Genomic DNA, 25,406 nt, shown 5'->3' on the forward strand with positions numbered 1-25,406 from the left:
ATATTGCAAAGAAATCGATATCTGCAGCTAAACTTCTATACGATTTTTAAAAATAACTTCAGGAATAACAAGGAATTAATCAAAGTTTAATAACTGATGGCAGTAGGAAATTGCTTTCTGTAATGAAAGTTTGAGTTGGTACAAATTGTGATGGGTAAAAGAGTTTGTAAACTGATTTCAATACAAAAAGGGTTATTTAAACTAGGTGTAAATGGCATTGCATATGCACGCATTTTTCTATATAGGCATATGACCTTAATTGAGATTTAGCCACAATTGTGATAATGTGACCTTTTTTAAATTTTGAGAGGCCCTTTATTCCTTTGATAAAATTTTATAATTGAATATTTTTTGTATACAAGTAAAGATATGTGGGTAAACGTACTGGTGTTTAATGGTTTTTATGTGATATTAAATATCGTCATTGTTTTTTTTTTGAATTCTAATGTTAAACAATTTGGAATGACTTCAAAGCTGATGAAAATATAAATTAGAAAATCCCATTTTCTGGCAAAAAACAAACGTCTTTTTCATAAGGTTAAAATACGTTAATTTAGTTAGTTAGGATTTAGTAAATTTCCTAATAACTAAATATCTATAAGGGGTTTTTTCTTGTAATTGGAATATATCTAGAAGCGTTCTATATATCTCATATTTCCTGCAATTTAAATGGTGGTTTCTTAGTGCATGAGGCACTTACGTAAACAACAATACTTACTATATAAAACTCTTACATAAGAAAGAAAACTTTAGCAAATAACAAGACGAAGACAAATCGCGTGCCCCATAAAACTGCGCGCTTTTTTGTTTGCGCAATATACTGCAATTGCACGTCAGCGATATTTTCAAATGGTTTTAGAAACAACATGGCAGGCCTTTTAAATTACATAATAGACATAGACATACACCAATAATATCTATAGAGAAGGGTGAGGCACAAAGGTCCAATATGATTTTCAACTATATGAACTATATGGCAACACATAACACATACCAAACAACCAACTATCTGACTATGTTTGTAAAATTCCCAACTAATTTATCATTGTAGAAATGTGTTTTTTTGATGTTTTTCAAAAATTTGTCACCTGGATCTTTTTACTCTCAATGGCGCGTTAAAATGATATGGCCAAAGGGCAAAAAGGTTCAAGAAATAATTGCTACAATATTTAACTTAAGTGATTTTACGAAAAAATTGCTACATTATTCAACTAATGCTAAATGTAGACATGGGTACATTTTTACAGAGATAACACTGTATATAACCTTGATCTAGTACTTTGTTAGAAGTATTCATTAGCACAGTTGGAATAACTATTTATTTAATTTATCTCATGTAAAATTGCTTAACAAAAATATAAGTTTCATGCATCATTCATGTGTTTAACCCTGATCTGGTATTTTGTCAGACATATTTAAAAGAGTTGGAAAAACTCTTTATTTAATTCATATCTTGTAAGATTGATTTTCTTCACTTAATTTACTTTTCTAAAAACCAATTATTATTGTTTACACCTTTGACAGGATAAAGGTTCAGTTGGTCCTTTTTACACCGATCACGTTTGAGCTTTTATAAATATAATAAAACAAACTGTTGAATCTAACTTAAAATTAACAATACACCTACCAAAACATTTAAATAACGTACACATAAAAATTATATTGAGGTCTTGTTAACTAAATAACAGTGCTCAAGACCAAAAAAACATTGCCGTTTATCTCCCGATAGCAACGTCGTAAGTATCGAGGTGAAGGCTGGTTATACATCAATTTTCCTCTACTTTCAAATATTATTAAAAAAATTCTTGACTTTACGTGCTTTAGAGATATGGAAAAAGTGATGGAATGTTAACTTGCGGATCTTCAAGCTCTGGTCTACTTTTTTTAATTTTTTCAGTACTAAATCATGATAGAAATTAAAATCTCATGTAATATATAATAATTTTACCCAAAAAATCAAGTATATCAATATACTTGCAACTATCAATTACTGCAGATTATAGCACTTGTTACAAAATTATATGCCTATAATAATTATAAACAATTTGATTTTCCACCTCGTTGATTTTTACAACGATAACTGTAATTACAGCGTAAGCTTTTACTAAATAAATTTCCAGGTGCTGATTATAGTCTTTATTGAAAGTTTAAATCGTGTAAATTTAAAAATAGAAGATATTAGAGTCTCAGTTTAGTTTTATACCGCTTTCTATTTTTAGCGAATCGCACATTTTTAGTATAAAATGTACTCAGCCTAAATAAAGTCAAACACGCGATATCAAAGGTATCGCCAGTTAGCGGGTCAGGCATCGTGCTTTTAATATGTTTTAAAAAGAACTTCTATAATTAGACATGATTAAAATCAAACACATATCAGGGGTTCAGAACATTGAATACGTGTGATACGATACCCATGTTTATTTAACGAAATAACTAGCCAACTATTTTACGCCACCAGGGGTTTCAACGAAAATTGATATCAATATAACATTGAATTTAAATACTAAAACATAGTTTTTCAATGCGTTTATGGACGTCAATGCTATAGCATCCCTTGCATTATGATGCAGAATTTTGAAATCAATCATTTTGAATTTAATTTGATATAATCTTACGTCTTTGTAATTATTATTATTTTCTTCTTATTTTTTTTCTCGCTGTATTTACAATTATCCAGTTAAAGACAATTAGCAAATTCGTTGATTAACAAGTGATTAACAACTTAATAGGAACATTGTATATCATAACAATAATCATCGTGTTTCAATCATAATAAAACATAACAAAAATCATCGTATTTGAACGAATGTACAAAATGTAGTTTATCAATATTTTTTTACTTGTTTCCATTTATATCGTTTTTTATAAGCTATTTTATCATTTTGTTTGCATGTAATTCATTTATTTAAAAAACGATTTTTATATATTTTCGCGCACTTTTGAACAATAAAAACAGTTCATATGTTTTTCAACAATTACCATTTTTTATGACCCATGAGCTGATGATGGAACTTATTGTTTTTGATAAATTACTTCAAAATGTTGTAAAATAAATAATACGTATCTTAGAAACGTTTTGTTTCAATATTGAATTTCTTATTGAATGCATGAATGAAATATTGGAGGGCAAGTGAATAAAGAGAAAATAACAAATTTAATCACTTTTTTATTGTTGTTAAGCATTTTTATTGTAGCAGATGCTTCGATATAAAAATATGTCATATACAGTGATAGAAAAAAATAACAAAATACTCAACACGGAAGCCAAATAAAAACATGGGAAATAATTATATTTATAATTTATATATATATATATATATATATATATCTAATTAGGGCAAAACTTTACGAAAATATCTCAAAGTCGTTGCATTTCTAAACTTGATTCCGAATTATAATTAAGGAATATTTTGTTCAATTATTACTTGAAATTATTTTCGGACTTCTCAAAGAAATTCCACGGCCATCAAACGTTTGACCTGGATTATTGGCTTAAACCTGAGGCAGATATTTTTAGAACGAATTCTAAAAGGCACCTGTAACGCTTGCCACTATTTCCGGTCATTTTCCTTAACTCAATGTGTTGTCTTCAAATACGAACTTTATATGGAATGTGCTGAATAGAAAAATGAATCGATATTCTATTTTGAAACTATAATTATTGTTTTGACGTGTGTTTGATACACATATGTAATTTTGATGATATCTAACGGCGTAATTGAAATCACAAATAGCGAATAATAATTAATATATAATTAGATGGTAATAAATCATTGCAGAGGGAAATATAATTCAACAAAATATATGTGATAATTTAAATTAATATTTGAGCTTTGATAAATTATATTGGAATATGTCGATGTAAGAAATGATGGTATAGGGAGAAGTGTCCGAGTGACGGACATCTAACGTTATTTATGAATAAACCAAAAAATATTTTACAAAATACTCTCTTAAATAATACGTGTTAAATAGAGTGTCCGGCCTTAGGTGCCGTCCGGCGTTACGGGACTTTTAACAAAATTTAACAAAATTGCATATTATTCTTAAATTTTACATTTATTTCGTCAGAAATATTTATCAGCAGAGTTACAATAGCAAATTATTTTATTTATCTTTTGTAAAATTGCATTTTTCAACATAATTTACGTTTTTGTTTACTATTTTATATACCTTTGCCAGGGTAAGGGTTCAGTTAGTCCTTTTTACCCCAACCGCGTGTAAGCTTTTATACAGGTTATATAAAAAAAAACTGTTGAATATAATTTAAAAATAACAATACATTAATAATTAAACAATTAAAGTACGTATACTTAAAAATTATATTAAGGTTTTTAAACTAAACAACAGTGCTCACAACCAAAAAAACTAACAACAAAAAAAACTTTGTTATGGATTTTCAAACATTGCCATTTATCTTCCGATAGCAACATCATCAGGATTAAGGTGACGGCTGGTTTTACATCTTTTTCCCTCTAATTGGAAATATTGTTGTTAAACAAAATTTAATTTTACTTGTTTTGGAGATATCGGTGGTTGACCTTTTTACCAAAAACCTTCAAGCCTCGTTCTACCTCAATATACATTATAGTGGTGTTATATTATTCCATTAAAGTCCATGATTAGTCTTAAATTTGATAATAATTCATATTACCCTTCAATCAAAAAAATTAAATCTAAGTATAATATATCTGAAAAAAAGCTCAAAAAAGTAGGAAATATGATTTAACATGAATATATGTATTTTTCTATGATAATAATTAATATTTTTAATTTATTCAATCTCATTTTCTAATAGTTCAATTTATTACATAATTTCAGCATCCTTAGCAGAATTTTTATAAAATCATTTTTCTAACACATTTTCCTCGAATGAATATATTTGTTATTTTTTACGTTACTGAGGCAATATTTCACTGTGAACCCACAGGTGTCCGTTGTTAAAAGTCACTCTGTCTGCGTTGCTAAAGGTCAAATGCCAAATTATTATGATGTGCAGTCAATAAAATGTTTTGTATCTCGCAGGTACTGAAAACAATTTACCTGGAGTCTAATTAGATCATGTTTATAATTTACTTAAAACATCTTAATTGGTCCCTGAGTGTATATATATATATATATATATATATATATATATATATATATATATATATATATATATATATATATATATATATATATATACGAAAACACAGGGTGTTCCAGAACTTAACGTCATGCCAAAACGGGGTGATGGGTGATAGCATTGACCCTATTAAAATGAGAAAATATAAAATTGTATTCTTTCACTCAAAATTTTTCAATAATAAAATTATCAGGAATTTTTCCATTTTACAATCTTGATTAAATGAGCCAACTTTTGATGAAACTTTCCAACACACTTTAGTACATTTTAAATTCATATTTCAACAGAAGTTTTGATTCTTAAAAGCTTGGGACAATTGTGTTATTGATTTTTTGCTTTGGTTCTAGAAATGTTATTCACGGTTAGAATTCTAAAGTTTAAATGAACAACTTAATAAAAATTAAAAGTTCATAATTTCCCAATAACTTGAAATAATATCTCGTTTTCAAAATTTTTCGGGAAGGTTAAGATCCCAGTTTTGCCTTGATGTTGAGTTCTGGGACATCCTGTATTCACATGGAAAAAAGTTCAGTATATGTAAAGGTATCTAACAAAAAAACTCGTCTTCTCAACTCTGACATTTGAAAAGTAAAATTTATTTTGTTCTCTTGTGTGACTACTTTTGTTTCTATGTGAGAGGAATTTCTCATCAGAAATTCTGCAATGCAAACTACTGAAATGTTTTCAAATGCTTTGATGATGCAATTGACATAGAATTTGTTTAGAACTTTTATTATACAAAAACATTCTTGAAACTAAATTATTTATTAAAAATACGTTTTCAGAGATCTTGTAATGTCTTTGTGCTCTATTTCATCAGTGACCAAAAAAGATACACATTTACTTATTCTATTTGAATATGTATCAACCGAAACGTGTGTCCAATAAATGATTTATATTATAAACTTTATATGCACAAGGAAAATTTAATTTATTATACAAAAAGCTTTCGCAGAAAGAAAGCGGTAGTCTCAACTTTGACATTTAAAATGTAACATTTATTTTGCTCACTTGTGCGACTTTTTGTGAGAGGAATTTTTTGTCAGGAAGTATTTGTTTGCGTTTGCATTACAAAGTTTTCGAAATTATTTGTAGAAACATCTCTTTGATATAATATGTCATTAATTGGTTGGATAAATTTTGCTTGCCAAAAATATAGTTTTGAATGATATGGTAAATGGTTAAACAAACGTGGAAAGAGATATTTATAATTTTATTTATATACAGCTATATAGGAAGAAGATCCATCACCTATATTTAAAAAAAAAACAAGTAAAAAGCTAAGAATTATTTAACAATATTTGAAAGTAGGGGGTCAAAGATGTATATCCAGTTATGAACTTGATTCCTACAAAGTTGATATCGGGACATAAACGCAAATATTTGAAAATCCATTACATTTTTTTTTCATTGATAGTTTTTTTTGGTTGTGAGCACTGTTGTTTAGTTAACAAGACCTTCTAGATATAATTTTTAAGTATACTTTATTTATTTGTTTTTTGATATGTATTGTTAATTTTAAGTTAGTTTCAACAGGTTCTTTATATAACCTCTATAAAAGCTTGCACGTGGGTGGGGTAAAAAAGATCAACTGAACCCTTTCCCTGGCAAAGGTATGAACAATAAAAAAGTAAATTGAGTTTGAAAAACAATTTTACAAGAGATAAATTAAAGAAATAGTTATTCCAACTCTGCTGATGAATATTTCTAAAGAAATACCAGATCAAAGCTATATACTATGTTATCTCTGTAAAAACTGTACCCAAGAAATTTATAATTTTTAATTTGCATTTGTTGCTTATTTTTGCCGATGAGATAAATTAAATAAATAATTATTCCAACTCAAAAAATATCCGATCAAGGTTATATATAATTTTATATCTGTGAAAGAGTTACGTCAAAGAAATTTTATTTTGCACTGGTTGAATAATGCTGTTATTATTTCGTAAATTTTCTTCAAAATTCGAAATAAGATATAGACTTATTCACCCTTTGGTCGTCCCATTTTACTCTGTTCATGGGGTAAAAAAGACCAGGTAAAAATTTGTTAAAAAAATAACAAAAAAAATTATTTTACAATGACGAAATAGCTGGAAGATTTGCTAAACATAACCAGATAGTTTCTTGTTTTATATAATTAGTTTGGTTTTTACAATATTGTTGCTCAAAGTCTAACTGGACCTTTGTGTCCCAACCTATTCTATGAATTTTTATGCACATAATATAATATAGTTTATCTAATTGCAGCGCATATTAACATTTTTACTCGAATTAAGCCACGAGATTACATTTGGTTATATTTTTTGTAATTAAAACTTACAGGTTTTAGAAAAATATCAAAAAGTGTTTTGTACCAAAAAAACTTAAGCAATTATAATAATCACAACGCAAATCGCTCACCAAATAATTGAAAAAGTTTGTTCCACAAACTTTATAAACCCTTTATTAATTCACCTCATGCACAAAGAACGAAATAAATTCGTATTTGATACGTAGATCTTCTACTTGTAATATAGTCCTGAAATCTAATTCAGCAACATGTTCAGTCTCTAAATCTATAGCCTTATTTTTTGCCGAAGACAACGCAGATACAATACGAACGGGTAGGAATGGGACAATCTAAAAATAGCGCACTCGCCCGTCTAGCAATTCCCACCCCCAACCGGGGGTGCCGCATACAAGATATTTTGCGCGCCCCCTGGATACCGCCCTGCTCTTCTTCTTTTGAACGCCGTCGCCTGGGGCAGTTGTGCACGGTTCACATTAAATGGTCACATTTTTAGATAGTTATACAAGATTTTTGGTATATAATTCTATTAACTTCTCGAAGGAGCAGTTTATGTTTTCATAAAAAAATCCGATTCGCTAATTTCTTGTTTTCTCGACGTTTCAAACCATTCTGAATCAAGTGAGATCATATTTGTAAAAAGTTTGTGTGTGAACAAATTTTGCCTTAAATCTACGTTTTCTTAAAAACGGTTGGACCGATTTCAAAAATTTAAGAGCCATTCGATGTATCTCGATGAGGAGTATCGCTTGTCAGTTTTGAGCGACGATCGGCTAAGGCGTTTCTTTGTAAGTTCCAGAAAAGCTAAAAATTTCACTATGTTTAAGCTCTAATTCTGAACCAATTTTAAAAAATCAAAAACCGTTCGAAAGATATTGTTTGGGAATCGACCTGATTCATTTTCAGTAAAGATTCGCTGGCGCAATTTCTTGTAATCAACGATCTATGATTATTATGAATTTTTTTGATGATAGATACTATGGCCTTATAGATCATACTAAAATATGATGATCCTACGACAACTCTTTTAATTTTAAAAAATTAAGTTTTTAAAAATGTCATAGTCAAAATGTTTGTCAAAGTTTGTTTTTGTGATGTGATAGGTCAAACATTGTCAATTCCTTAAAATGGAAAATAATATGCTACAATTTTAGAACACACAACGTGTCTGTGCAATATGTATAATATAATTACAGATATTTTAAATGTGTTTAATTTGTAGTAAAATTTGTCAGGCAGCATCATCAAAAGAGTAGCGTAACATAGCGTTACCATAACAATCACATGTTATGGTCTATTTTGAAGGTGTTTTTTGGGGCAAAAAAAAATACCTAAAAAATATTTTTACAATTAAAATCTAAAAACGTCATTTTTACAATTACTATTTTTTTATTTATAGTTATTTAAAAGGCAAGGAAAATGAATAATAGCATAAAGAGAGTCATAGTGTATTTTCGCGATTTTTTTGGAAAAAATAGAAACAATTTGTTTGAGTTGATAATTAAAGAGCGCACTTAATATAAAACATTGAAGCTACTACATAAATATTACGAATTGACTTTCAATGGATCTATTAAATTAAATTGTAATCTAATCTAATCTTATAAGTAGTTTTAAGCATTTTAGGCGGATATTTTGCAAACCGTATTTAAAACATTGAAATCATCTATTGCACGTTGTTAATGTTATGAAATTTTACTTTGAATTGTTTTATATATTTCAAATAGTAAAGTCAAAATGGTGAATGCTTCATACAAAATCTGAAAATGAAACATGTCTAACTCGAACAGGTAGAAAATAAATACGAATTTGTCCAAGAATCCAAAAAATCCAACACCCATCAATCATATGTATACATACATAAACTATACACATATACGCGTATATATATATACATATATATATATATATATATATTTGTGTGTGTATAGTTATAAATACTTCTGTGTATATATAAATCGTAATCTGAAGTAATTATATATAAATGCATGAGAACATATTAATTATTACCCATTGCATGCTGCAAACACAAACAGCACAAAGACAATCAATTTTAATAGAAACATATGTTTCAAAATCTATCTCTATAAATCGTATAGGAATTAGTTTATGACTATATATAGAGCTTATAACTAAAGATAATGACTTTCGACTATGATGCATACATTGCAAACTAAAATAGATAGAAAGGCATTTCTCACATATTTGAAAAATTGATCCCAGAAATTATTAAATCAATATAAACAATACATGCAATGTTTTTGAAATTTTTACTCATGATTTGAATAGTTTTATTCTTATTCATTTAGTTTGAATTAAATATGATATTTGTAAACGTTACTGTACAGCAACTCGAGCCAAAGGAAATTCTATATATTCTTTCAATGCTCAGAAGAACATGAAGAAAATTTAAGTGCAAGTTGAGTATTCGAGTACATTTCAGTTTTATATTACATCATTACAGAGGAAATGGTTTTGGAATGCACAAGTTTATATTATATATATATAATTTTTGAACAACATCTTATAGTAGTGTATTTGCTATTTTTGTGAACTGAGAATGAAGAAATTACTCGGCACCATAATGATTTTTCTACTTTCACAAGGTGCGAAATAAATCACTGTTCTTCTGCAATAACGTTGAGCTGAGAGAAAGCGTGGGTTTAGCAAATCTTTGTAGGGTTATAGAAACCATTTTTGAGCTAAAAATAGATTCGAACAAAGCAGAAAATGTATTTTGAATCACCACTTGAAAAGTAATGTTTTTGTAAATATTATGCGATAAAAACATCCGGAAATGGATGAAAATATACCTGAGAAAATTGAAGAAATGTTGACAAAAATTGAACTGCCCTTTGAGAAAAACCCTTAGATAGGTAAATGAATTAAATCTATTCTGAATGCTTTTGTGTAACTATAATTATGATTTTTTACATTATCTATGAAGTTATCTAAATTATATATATGTACATTAAACATTCTGTAAATAGATCTATTAAAATATCAAAAGGTTTTCTATTTTGCTGTGTATGTATATTTATTACTGGAATTGATAAATCGCTATTAATTTGACTATGAATTATGTTTTTTATAAAAAGTATGGCTTGGACGATAGAAACTCTACACATGATGAAGAAGACAATTAGTTATTTTTGAGTTTGCTTAATATCTAGATTTAATATTCAAATTGATATAAAATACGAAGATTCAATTTAATTGATTTGCTGATCAAAGTTAGTGTATATATTAAAATGTGTGCAAAATTATGTGCCTTGCGCTAGCTACAGATGTAAGACCATATTTATGTAAGTTAGCTTCGTTGTCTATATATGTGTATGTGTCTGTATTGCATATGTATGTATATGTATATATATATATATATATATATATGTATGTATATGTGTATATGTGTATGTGTATGTATGTATATATGTTTATATATACATATGTACATGTCCGTATGTATATATTTATATATACGTATTATTCGTATGTATATCTGTATATGTGTACGTGTTTGTACATGTATATCATATATGTTTGTTTGTGTGTATATTTATGTATATAAATATATTACGCTTTTGTATGTTTGTATATATTTCTTTTTACTTTTCATTTCTCTTGTTTATCTATCTGTTAAGTATAATTGTTATTGTTATAATTATATTACTTATATCTATAGTTCTTTTTCCAATTTCAGTCATTTTTTCCTAGTTTATATTAATTTTTCAATATTCATTCTGTAGATCCACTGATGATGACATAAAATACTATGTCGAAACGTTTGGAAAAATTAAAGATTAACTTCTAAATCTTTGCCTTTTATTTGATGTATGCACTTGAAGAACTTACTCATATATATATATATATATATATATATATATATATATATATATAAGTATATTTAATCATAGCAACAAATTTTATATTTTTTGTATAATTTCATTCTCAATATCCATCACACTCCATCAATTATCACCATTAAGTTTGATGTAGTATCAATCTATTACATGGCGCAGCTCTAACCCGATTTATGTACCGACATTTTTTCCGTCGGTAAACGTAACTTATCGCAAAAATGCCATCATCTATTACGTCAGAAAGACGGATCGATACTAATTAATTCAGTAATGATTTGTCAATGTATTTGGGACAGGAACTAATAACATTACGCGCGTCACACGTCTTCATCAGCAACAAGTCCACGGGGAACGAAACAAAATTTTCCTAGATTGGGAAAGAGGAAAAAAATGACACAAATGATGTAGATTTATTAGAATTTGTGCTGTTTTAAAGGCACAGATAATAAACTTATATACAATAATTTCTCCGGTTAATAAATTCGTATTCTCTTTTGGGAAGGTAATTACAAAGATCATTCTACTATGACGTTGCGATTTCGCTTTTCATACGTAGAAATCTTAACTAAATTTTTGTCCTATGTTATTTTTATTTTTATTAACTTCCCGTAGGGCAAGTTACAGTAATCTCAAAAAAAATCGAAAATAAAAATATTCATATATCTTTACGTTTCAAAGGTTTCTGAACATTTTGACATACCTTAGAAGAAATGGATGTATGTGTGTGTGTGCGGATACAAATTTTCGTCGACGATTTCTGGAACACGGATGAAGCGATTTAAATATTTCAAAAACCATTCGATTCATATTGGTAAGGCGACGTGTTGATTATTTTATTTTATTATAATAATTATATTACTAAAATATGCAAATAGTAGCGCTATGACTTAAGTTATTGCTATACAGCATGATAAAATGTGTATTATATCTTTTATTCTTATGTTTTATATTTGGTATGTGCCAAACAGCATATCTTTCATAATGAAATTTATATAAAGCAATTCATGCATTTCTTCGTGGGTGGCTTTATAGAGTATGTATTAAAATTCTCCATCAAGCCCATTTGAGCCTTGAACTTCTAAATCGTTCCGTCGGAAGATGGCAAATTGCCATCAAAAATTTTCGGACTGTCCATTTTGTAATGTGTTATTTTAAGAATATTTAAAAACATTAATTTATCACTGAGATTAAGAAAGTTCTTGATTACAGTTTCGAAATTATAAATATATAATAATATGTTGATATTTATAACACTGCACTACCTTAAATAATCTCCATCTGATCAAGTTAACCTTTATATTTGTTTTCAAATAAATTTTATTATTTTTTCTTAGCCTATGTATTTTAATTAAATTGTTACATTCCGTAGTATGCTATTTTGTATTTTTAAGTGCATTTTGTATTATACTATATTGTGTTTTATCCATTTTATATGTATGAGATGGTATTTTCAAGCCCTCTTACAACTATTATGTGGGCTATGTTTTTAAAAAATAAATAAATAAATAAAAATAAATAATGATTTAGAACTAGTGTCTCTAATATTCCAAACCATCTTCAAAATTTAGAATGATTTTTAAAATTTAGAACAATCTCCAAAATTTAAAACTATGTATAAGATTTATAACACTCTAGAATTTAGAACTATGCCTAAAATCGGGAACAAGTTTGAAAATTTTGAAATATGTCTGAAATTTAGAATGATGTCTAAAGCTTAGAACTTTGTATAAAATTTAGAATTACAGCTAAAATTTAGAACTATGACTGAAATTCAGAACCATGTCTACAATTTAGAACAATGACTAAAATTTAGAACTATGAATAAATCTATAACAAGCTCTAAAATTTAGACAAATCTCTGAAATTCAGAGCAATCTCTAAAATTTAGAACTATGTCTGAAATTTAGAACTATGTCTAATATTTAGAACAATCTCTAAAATTTAGAACTATCTCTAAAATTTGGAACTATCTATGATAACAGATAAAAGAATAAATATAATTAGTGTCACATAACCAAGTCTTCCATACTAACTTTAATCGTGATATTTAACTAAATTTTTAAACATATATTGTAAGTTTAGTTTTATAAAACATTTTCTATTCCCAATGACAAAGAATTATGCATCTAGATAAATTGATAAATGAAACTTTGAAGTAGTTTTAATATAACACTAAATTTTCAAAATAATAAATTTTGTACAACATATATTCATATGCGCGCATCATATATATAATAAATAGAATTGAGTGAACCTAAAAAAATGATTAAATATAAAATTTTATTTCTTTTTGGTTATCTATGTTTATATTCATTTTACTTAAAACCTTTATATCTATTTTCCACCGATTCCATATATCATCATACGCGTGTCATATAAATAGAATTAATGTATTGTGAGTATAAATTTAACCCCATCAAACAAGCTCAAAGAAAGATATCGATTACATTTCAATTACTTTTTTCTTCTGTATATAGGAATACGTCATTTGTCGTATATAAATAACTTGCTCAAAGATAATCTAGTATAATTAATAATAAATAATATGACGTGTAGAGTTATGTAATTGTATTTGTGATCGATCAGTAAATGAACTGCTGAACAAATTTACTTATGGAAGGATGTTGACTTTGCATGAGAGGATTGATTGTTGATAAATTAGTACAAAATAGAAAGCATATCAAATTTTTTTTCAATAATAGTTGTGCCATTCACTTATATTGCCACATAAAAAAAAATAAAAAATGTGTTACCACTTTTAAAAAATTGTATCTATAAATTTGTTTTAAACTTTTCGTTGATATATCATACAATATGCAACTTGATTTTATTTTACTGGATATCTTTAACTTATTTTATAAAATTGTATACCAATTATTACAAAAAGAAAATATCAATATGAATACCAGTTAATTTTATTAATAGAGGAGGGAAATTTATAAATATAATATATTAACCCAGTAGTTTCTAAATTTAACACCACGCAGCCACACGCAAGCTTTCTTTTAAAAAAATGTTGCATATATATTAACTCAACATATATTATAATTTATTTATTACAAATGAATATATAATATTATGTAAAAATAAAATGAAAAATAATTATTTATTTAATATTTTGGGTTTATTTCCAAAAATATCCTAGGATCCGCCATGTCGAGGGGGTACGTCCCACAGTTTGGAAACCACGTTGTTAACATAAATTTAAAAAAAACGTATTTGAAAAAATGTATATGTAATAAATACGTTAATTTTTATTATAAATTTTAATAAAATTTTAATAATAATTTAAATTATTTCAAAATCTTGCAGTGAATTTCATACTTAATTTTTTCGTTTGATCAGAAGTCGTTTCTGATAATAGTTTTTGAGTATACCAGCAAATGTAAACGATTTTGTAATAATATTTTCTTCCAACCCTTAACCAAATTCGATAGTAAATACCGCTAAATACTACTGGCACCTACAACTATATTCGAGCTTCCAAAAGCTTTCGGTTTGAATCTCGGATTCCAACAGACAAATAATTCAAATTATTCTTTGTTGATTTATTATAACTCACTTTATAAACCATATATGTAATTAATATTTTAATCAACACAATCAATATAAGCAACAATAAAAGTTGTTTATTACTAACCATGAATATTTCATCCCTCCATCCCTTCATAGTTAAACAACCTGTCAAGGGTGATAAACGTGGTGAACTAAATTGTGACAGATTTATTTCTGGCATATATTGAATGATATATTTAGAAGATTTAAGTTATTTATGAGTACTAAAACGGGTCAACGCTATTTTATTTGACAGGGCACTGAATATATCATCACAAATTGAATATTCTCGCAAGATCAAAGAATAATTGACATGGTGATATTTTTTATAAATACATTGATAGTAATAGTCAATAATATAATGAAATGATACATGAATTTTTAATTCATTGTCTTTTGAAAATATTTGGAAAAAATATATAATATATAATATAATAGTACTTCATTCAATAACTATATAATATAATAGTACTTCATTAAACTTGAAATTTTTGTGTATATATGTTTACAATTAGTGTTGGTTCTTTGTTGATATTTTTTACCAATATTCAAATTTAGTTTATTTATTAGTTGGTTTATTTATTATTTAGTTCAGTTTATTATTTTGGAATTTTGAATATATATATATATATAAGTGTAATGCGTATAGAATATACAAACATAATTTAAATTAATGTATTATTATCATTTCGATAGATGTGCATAGTTTGTAAGTCACAATGTCTATAAAATGTATCCAAAATTGAAATGAAATAAAAAATCTTATAAAACTAACTAATGTTTACAATTTTATTAGTGGTATATAACTAACTAAAACTAAAACATTATAATAAATATGAGCATATAAGTGTAAGTTTTTTATATATTTTTCATATATTTATTTGGCCTTTCCTGTACTGAAAAATTAATTTTGTTTATACAAATTTTTTTTTTGTTTATTTATAAACCTCTAGATACAGTAGCCATTTTTGCGAATTTAAATTTTTAAGGTTATTTTATATAATATTATACTAAATAACAATTTATAACTTCCCATACGGTAAGTTATAGTAATCGCAAAAAATCGAAAAAGAATATTTTTATATATTTTCAAAGGTTTCTGAACATTTTGACACACCTTAGGAAAAGTGGATGCATATGTGTGAGCGTATATGCGCGTGTGTGTATGTATGTGCGGATACAATTCATCGTCGACGATTTCGAGAACACGGATCAACTGATTTGAATGATTCAAAATACATTCGATTCCTATTAACAAGGACACGTGGTGATTAGTTTTTGGCAAAGGCAGGTCCTGCCATTCCAAAGATCCGCGGCGAAAAGTGCTAAAAATGGAAATTTATTATAAAGCTTTGAAAAAAAGTTCAAAATTTCCAAAAAATTTCAAAGTGTAAAAAAAATCTAATTTTCCAAAAAAGTCAGTTTATTTTTAGAAAAAATTAAAATTTCCAAAAATCTTTTTGTTACAATTCTGATTTTTTTTTTAATAAATTTTAGTACCACAAGAAGTTAGTCCTAATTTCTCTGAACATGAACTTAATTATTCTGCTATTTCAGCATCGCGTTCTTCTAAATGAGAGTTCTCATCATCTTATAAAAAGCAATTAATAAAGTCGTCACCTAGACGTCAGTGCCAAAAAGTGCAAATTGGTGTTACCCCCGATATTTCTCTCGGAGGCATTAAAATAAGTCATGAATACGTGCCGGAGTGCCGGCTCGGGCGCCGCATGCCACAGGTCCTTGATGTGACAAAACAATTCACGTCACATGGCGGCAGCGTTTTAATAAAGCGCCGCGAAAATTCCACACCAATCAATAAAATACTGTCGCAGTGGTGGTCATAGATAAAATGAAATTTATATGGGCAAGATATGTTGGAGGTAAAACTTTGTATTAATATATAAACGCTTCAGATAATAGTAAAGTGACCACATTTTTATGTCAAAACCGGGATGGTAATTTTTAGTTATGCTAATCCGGGACGGGACGGGGGTGTATGCTAAAAACTTCAATATGATTTTAAATTAACAAATACTATTTAAGAATGCAATATAAATACATCATTTTTAATTGAGTTTTTTTTTTAAATCAGAATTACTGATTAATTTATCAAATATTTTAGGATCTATATGTTTTTTCAGCTTTCTAACATATTTTAAAATTTTGTTTAATTTTCTTCAGAATTGTTTATAGATAATTAGCACTTGTTCAGTTTGTCAATCATATATGTGTGACATAAAAAATAGTATTTTTTCAGGAATTTAGTCAAATTTTTGTTTTCTTTAATTCATTATTATTTATTGAAGCTTTTTTAACGTATTTATGCAATAATATTTCCATGGCCTATGTGAAAATTTTACTGATATTATCGTGACTATTAACGTAATAAATATTAAAATCAAGTTTCAAATTCCAATATTCAAATATTAATTTCTTGCAAAAATATATTATGAAATTAGGTCCTAAAAATTCAATTTAAAATTTTCGTTTCAGGGTGATCAAGTGCATCATGTGAACTAGCATTTGTATGGATACATCAAAGATTTATTAGTGTTTGTTATTTTTGTTTAAGTTTGTCTGTTGAATATTGTGGCTCAGGTGTTTAATAAAAAGTTCTCGAATTAAATCTTTGTTAACTCCACTCGAAATGCTTTTCTAAATAGAAGAGATAAATGAAGTTATTGTCTGTGATCGGCCATGGCAAATGCCTATATTTTCATATATGTGTGATATTTTTGAATTTTGCAACTAAAAGTTTCAATTAAATATAGTCAAAAAAAGCATTATTTTTAAACACTAACTAGAAGATTAAAGACTTATTTTTTTGCTATTTTCAAACATGCATTCCGTGATTGGATTAAGTTATATAATGTATATAGCTTTTATCGTCATTGTTTTATTCAATTTTATAATTATTAAATGAGTATATTAGCCTGGCCAATTTAGACCTAAAATGAGGTTGAAGGTTACAATAATTTATAATGGGCTGTAACTTGGTAAAATTGCTTAAAATACAATTAAAAAAGAAATCTTAAAAATCCTCTTTGTTCCGGTGCAAAAAATTGGCATAAGGTCAAAGTAAAAAAATATCGCAGTTTTCAGCTGAATGGTAAGTTTTATCGAAAAATTATTATCAGACAAATTGTAGAGCATAATATTTTTTTATCAAAGCCACCGTTTTAAAGATATATCACTTCGAAAAGTACGTTTAAACACCTTAGTTTGCTTAGGGCGTTTTTTTGTGGTTTTCCCAATAGGCCTATTTCACGGTTCTATTATGATTTTGTTTGTTTCGAAACCATTGCAAAGTTATCCTAATTCTTCTTCTTTCCCTTCACATGGTCCTTTACATTTTCTGCTTCTTTACCTTCACCTTGTCCTCTGCCTTTACCTTTAACTAGTCCTTCACTTTTACCTTGTCCTTTACCTTTACCTTTACCTGTTTCTTTACTTTTACCTTTATCTGGTCCTCTACCTCCACCATTACCAAGTCTTTCACTTTTTCCTTTAGCTGGTTCTTTAACTTTACCTTTACCTGATACTTTACCTTTACCAAATCTCTGCTTTAGTGTAGACTTTTATATCTTATTGACCAGTTAATGTCTGATTTTAGCTAATAGCATATATAAATTAAACTAATCGATTATTAAAGAAACGTAAGTAAAAACTCTTTTTTTCCAAAGACCCGATCTTGGACGCTGATAGCAGATATAAATTAAACCAATCGATTATTAAATAAACGTAAGTAAAAGCTCTATTTCTTCCCAAAGACCCGATCTTGGACACCTCTGGCCAACGCCATGAAGTTCCGACTACGTGGCCGGCGCTAGCACAGCGCAAGCTCCGTTCCGTGGTGACGCGGCAGCCCGCCTTCCACTCCGGGTCGGCGCGGATCGATAGCCTCTCTCCCGCGGCCATATTGCTCCGGAGCACGCTCCCGCTCGTCCGATCTGCCGTTAGTCGTGTCATCGTCTTTCCAGTGGTGAGTACTTGTACTCTAACACCGTGCCAAAGCCTCAAACACACTCGCCTGCGCTGGGAGTTAGTACACAGTTAGTAAACAATAGATAAAAAGAAACATTTGGCGTCTTTTTAAAGCAATTTTAAAGAGATTCGAGTGATTATTTCAGCATTTGTTGTTTCTATCAACTAGTTGTTGTCGTAAAGAGAGGTTTATATATTATAGTTGTTTAGAAGTAGTTTGTGTTTGTATGTCATTGCGCTGTCGTTAAGTGCGCATGCAATCAGAGTTAATCGATTTGCCGGCTGTAAGTTAACTACGCAGTTGTTTCATTGACAATCGGTAGATGTAATTAAAATTGTTTTTGTTGTGTATGATGAGTAAGTTCAAATTTTGCTTGTAAGCTTTGCACGAATTTACCACTTGATGATTTGTAAAACCTTAGGCACGGTTGAGCTTTTCAACTTCAACCATCTGTTTGACTCTCCAGTATGGCATTACAAATTTTATGACACGTAGCAAGTAGTATAATCGCAAAAGTTTATGTGCTTGAAATTACTTCAGATAAATTACATTATTTAACAATTTCCAACAGTTTTGCTTGTCACTATTAATTTTTATTTTATTATTGTTATAAATATTTGTGTGATTTTCCAAATAATACATGTCGATTTAAAAATAATATATAATAATATGATGATTACAAAACCGTATCTTTAGAAATCTTTTTTCTTTATTTCATTCCCTTTGTTTTAATAATATTTTTTTCATTTTATAAATATGTATGTATTAATATATAAATATGTTTATAATAATTAATGCTTCTCAGTAACTTCTTGCATATGAATTATTTGTATGTACTGAAGATGGGTCAAATCATGATTCGAAACGTATACTATTTTGATAAAGACATTCTTTTTCACACACACACACATACACACATATATATATATATATATATAAATATATTTATATATACATATATATATATATATATATATATATAAATATATTTATATATACATACATATATATATATATATATATATATATATATATAATATATTTATATATACATACATACATATATATATATATATATATATATATATTATATTATTATATAGTTATATTTATATATAACAAATGTATTCTGAGTGGATAATAGATATTAATTTAGAAATATGAACAAACAACACTCTTTTTTGCACTAATTTATTAAATAATAATTTTCACAAACGTTTCGAGACTGGGTTTGTCTCATCATCAGTGTGTTATAATTTAAAATTTAAAATATGGAAACCTAAATTAGCATTATGTGTTATTCATTACAAGTCTGAGTATACCGAGCGACTTGTAATGCATAACACATAATGCTAATTTAGGTTTCCATATTTTAAATTATAACACACTGATGATGAGACAAACCTAGTCTCGAAACGTCTGTGAAAATTATTATTTAATAAATTAGTGCAAAAAAGAGTGTTGTTTGTTCATATTTCCAAATTATATATATATATATATATATATATATATATATATATCCCACGTATCATATTACATTTTGGCATCGATAAATTGCATGCTTTAGTAACCCACGCAATATTAATATTTTATAGCTTTTATCGTCATTAATTCGAGTACTGATAATATAAACGTATTTATTTTACTGTCATATATCATTAATATAGGTTTCATTTTATTACAACAGTCATGACGTCGGTGATTTCAGTTGGTTCCATATGTCGATCAAATAATTCAACTGATATTTATATTAGAGTAAGCTCCATATGTAATTTAAATTTTAATATCAAAAGCTTTTATTTTATGACTGCAATTTTGTATATTTATAACTTAGCCATGTATAAAATGTTTAAACTTCAAAATTAATTTAATTATTTCAATACAAGTAATGGATTTAATTTAATTTCTAGTTTATTGGAAAAACTATCTGATTTAATTTATATATAATATATTTTCAAAATTATTTCCAATTATTTTGCAGGTAATCTCCACTGGCAAGCGATTACACGATGACTTTCGGAATTTCAGTAATTCTGTTAGTGTCTATTTGGACAACAAATACTCATGCATATTTAACATCAGTGCAAGTAAGAATTTTTTTTTTGTTACAACAACAATAATAATATTTTTTATCATTCGTAATATCACCATTATTATATTCTTCAAGTAGTTTGTTTTTACTCCTGTAACTATAGATTCACTTTATTCATATGATAATATAAGCACTAAAAATAATGTATGATATAATATTACAATTACATTATTATATTAATATTTATAGAATTTTTTATTGTAATTATAGGAATTAGACGATGCCATAAGAGCAGTGGTGTCACGGATGCATCGAGTAGCCGATATTGAAAGTGGTGGCGAATACTCAGATCTGGGAGTAGACTTCCCAGGTAATTTATATTTTATTAATTTTTGATATTATAAAATTATATCATGCATAGATTCAAAATTAACCTAATGAAAATATTTATCTTAATTAATTTATGTATCGTTTGGTTAACATTTCTTTCTTTTTAGTACCCGCAATTCCACGATCTCAAAAAGCTCTAGAATCGGATTCGGAATATGATTCCATATTCGATGAAGGCCAGTTACATCCTAGCCTCAGAGATCAGGAATATCTCCAGCATAGGTAACCAACTTGTAAGATTATCGATAGTAGTAAATAGTTGAGCAATTCTTTAACAGCATTAACATTAGTTTTCCCTTTTGTCTTAAATATATATGCGGACGTATGATATGATTCCATTTTCAAGTCTGATCACAAGAAAATACTGTTATATCTAATATTGATATTGCTTTGCCATAATATCATATTTTACATTGTATAATTTGTTAATAAGCTATATAATGTATATAATATTAACTTTTTTTACTAGTCCTCTATGGGGTCAGCAGTACGTAAGTGGAGGCGCTGGTGAAGGCCAACAAAGGCTCAAACCAGATGGAAGTGCAATGAATCATCAGCAAGTAAAAACGGATAATCTGCCCGCTTATTGTAATCCACCTAATCCCTGTCCTGTTGGATTAACAGGTAAGCTAATAATAAACAATTTTTTATAAGAAAGATTTTTTACAAAAAAGCCATATACGAAATCGTCATTGGGCTCCTCTGGGGTTTACTGGTTAGAGCTTTTCGATGGTTAGATGGCTAGAGCTTTCGATTTTTATTTCAAAAGTTGTTGGTTCTATACCTGCCACGTACAGCTTGATGTCAAACAGAAGTGGTCTTGGTTTTTACTTGAAACTATTGTTTTTAAGTGAAAATAGCTTTTTGGGGCATTGCTGCAACATTCCAATTAGAAAGGCGACCGTTGTTGCCATCTAATACCGTACAGAATAAAAATGAAAATTATCTTTCGAAGAATGGACAGTATTCTAGCTTAGTCATTCTTGAAAATAACTGATAAAATAATAGTTCTAATTGATGCAAACTAATAACAAAAAATTATCAGCAAAATGTACCAGTAACAAATCAACATATATACCGCTCATAACAAAATTTTAGAATGAAATCATAGTACGATAAATGTCACTTTATATATTAAATATCCGGAATTTAATATAAACAATCCCTCCCATATTTCATTTGTTACAATTCATAAATCCGTCAGTTGCAAATTCAAAATTACTTCTCAATATCCAATATTAAACTAGAGGGATTCATTAAAATTTACGCTGTTAGTGAAGGCAAAAGTGAAAAAATGACAGAACAAAAAAGAGAAGTAAAAAAGTTTCAGACAATTCCTATAGATCTTAATACTACTTATAAATATGACTACAAAATATATGGTGAAACTAAACGCCCTAAGATTCGTAGACAAATTGCACAGGAAAGGGATTGTATCGCTGGTTCATTTGAAACTTATTTAAGGTATTTATAAAAAATCTTAATTAGCTAGTCAAGAACCCACTGGTTTTTAATGCATTATTGAAAATGAAACACATACCGACAACAGGTTAAATGAAGAACCTCCAGAAGGTGAAGGCGAAGATAACTTCCTTAATTTTGACAAAAGATGGGATCCACAAAGTGAATATTATAAACTGATAGAAAAACGCATAGCAGAAAAATATCCTAGAATTGGACAACGCTATTTTTCTGATGAACTGGACAAAGATGTTGTCGGTAAACTTACTTTAGATAATGGAAGATCCATGTATCATGTCGACTATTGTAAGAGAGAAGACGGAATTGTGTCTAAAACAACAATTAAGCGTGGTGTTGGAAAATTTGCTATAAAATTACCCGATGATTGGGAAATGCCAGCTACCACAAGTGGAAAAATTTATAGGTTCAAAATTTTTATACAAAATATTAGACCATTATTTTTTATCATCATACAGAAATTAATATTTTCAAAAATCAAAGAAATGCTGCACATGTTCACAGTGAACGCTAGGACTCTGATAATTGGTTGAATTAATTTTTTTATTTTACTTAATTATATAGGTATGATAACCATCTATTTATTCAAACAATATTGAATTATATTTGCAAAGGTCAAGATATAGATATACATAATTCACCTTAATTACAACTAACTACTAAAAAATGGTCAGTAGTTAAAAATAATGGTCCCTTCGAATCAATTTCGTTCAAAATATTAAATAAATTATAGAAAGTACAAAATAGTTAATTTCTCTGAAAATCAATTTTATTTTTTGCTTATATCAACCGTAATTAGTGATATTTTACTAAAGGGATCCAGCAATTATGACCCAAGCCACAGGCGGCGTAAAACTTACCCGCGCAGCAAAGCCGCCCTACTTTAGGCCCCCCGATGATTCTCGAACATTCCACACCGAATATGAAATTATGATTTCGCGAATAGGCCGAACATTGCTCAAAGAAAGGCCAACAAGACCATCTTATCAAGACAGAATCGATGCAGGAACCATGCTTCAAAATGTCGATTTACGAGACCTCGATCTTTCTGTTAAAAAATGGAAGATTTGATGTAATAATAATTATGATTTTTTATTGAAATTTTTGATTTGTGTTTGATTTAAGCATTAATTTATTTTTGTCTGTGAAAACTTAAATAGAAAAGTAAAACAATACTAAAATTAAATAATAATATAAACGGCATACAAAATAAAACACATAACAAAAATAGCAATCGCAAAATAATAATTAAATATATGCAAATTTTTCCATAAATTGCTCTGTTATTTTCCACATTTGCCTTTAATTTAAACTGCTTTTAATCAATCTCTCTAATTCAGTATTGAATCTAAAAACGTAATTTTGATACGCTTCTGTAAAACTCTTAAAGACTGCAACTTATATAAAAACCCTTATATAAATCCCTTACATAACAATATAATGTTTTATATTGTTTTAGAATATTGAAATATAAATATATGAATCAAACAAAGCTTTACTTTAAAAAAATAATTAAAAAATGATATGCATTATAAAACAAAGCAATAAGTTTTCAAAGGATCTATTTTTGAACTAAGCTAACAATAGGATAAAAAAACATTTATTTATAAATCTCTGGGATTACATGATATAAATTTGAATTAGTTCTTTTTTAAAATACCAATATTTGTATATAAAAATCCTTTTTGAATGAACAGAGCAATGCAATGTCATGATTAATACAAAGAAATACATATATCAAAATGTATTAAATGGTTGAACAACTTATATTAAATTCAAATTTGTTTCACAGATTAAATCGAATTAGAACATTGCCTTGATAACTTTAGAGTACCTTTACTCAGAATAGAAAATTTAGTACATTTTTGAATTGAGAAATGAATTCAAATATTACTAATGCATTCTTGAATTCATTTCTGAATTCAAGAAAATACTAAATTTTCTATAATCTGAGTAAGGTACTCTAACGTTATCGAGGTAATGTTCTAACTGGATATAATAAAATTGAAACTATATTATAAACAGATGGTAATAATTGATATATATTAAGACCAATAAAATATATAAAAGATATTACTAAATAACTAAATGCATTTCTGAATTCAAGAATGTTCTAAATTTTCTATAATCTGAGTAAGGTACTCTAACGCCATCGGGGCAATATTCTAATTGGAAATAATAAAATTGAAACTATATTATAAACAGAGTAAATGGTAATAATTGATATAAATTAAGATCAATATAATATATAAAAGATATTACTAAATAACTGAATGCATTTCTGAATTCAAGAATGTTCTAAATTTTCTATAATCTGAGTAAGGTACTCTATCGTTATCGAGACAATGATCTAATTGGAAATAATTGAATTGAAACTATATTATGAACAAAGTATAATAAATCGTGATAATTGATATATATATATATATATATATATATATATATATATATTTATATTAAGAAACAAAAATACTCCCCAATATTTATTAAAAAACAAAAATATACTGGCCAATGTGAAATATTGAGGTTGTGCATGCTCTTCTAAAAAGACTACCATTGATATATCTGATTTATATATCCTAATTTATGTTATATTTAACAGTATAAATTATAAAATTTGAATTATTAATATACACAAATCAACTAAATTATTATGGATATTAGGTATGACAAGGCCACCTATTCATCTCTTA

At 27.5% G+C, this 25,406-nt stretch overlaps 1 protein-coding gene across 2 annotated transcripts in view; it reads left to right on the forward strand.

Annotated features, from left to right (window-relative positions):
* LOC113366129 overlaps positions 1-25,406 on the forward strand; it is a 62,851-nt gene that overhangs the window by 34,585 nt on the left and 2,860 nt on the right. The window contains exons 1-5 of one of the 2 annotated variants that reach the window (XM_026607683.1): positions 18,794-18,879; positions 20,794-20,899; positions 21,115-21,214; positions 21,342-21,456; positions 21,704-21,858. In XM_026607683.1, the coding sequence (XP_026463468.1) occupies positions 20,822-20,899; positions 21,115-21,214; positions 21,342-21,456; positions 21,704-21,858 (448 nt within the window). In that variant the 5' untranslated portion in view covers positions 18,794-18,879; positions 20,794-20,821. Of the gene's footprint in view, positions 1-18,793; positions 18,880-20,793; positions 20,900-21,114; positions 21,215-21,341; positions 21,457-21,703; positions 21,859-25,406 lie in introns of those variants that run through there. The other variant, XM_026607684.1, reaches the window with a different exon arrangement.

This window comes from Ctenocephalides felis, unplaced genomic scaffold, assembly GCF_003426905.1.
Source record: "Ctenocephalides felis isolate EL2017-DRISC unplaced genomic scaffold, ASM342690v1 CF-g0.4_SCAFFOLD_01170, whole genome shotgun sequence".
Taxonomy (NCBI): Eukaryota; Metazoa; Arthropoda; class Insecta; order Siphonaptera; family Pulicidae; genus Ctenocephalides; species Ctenocephalides felis.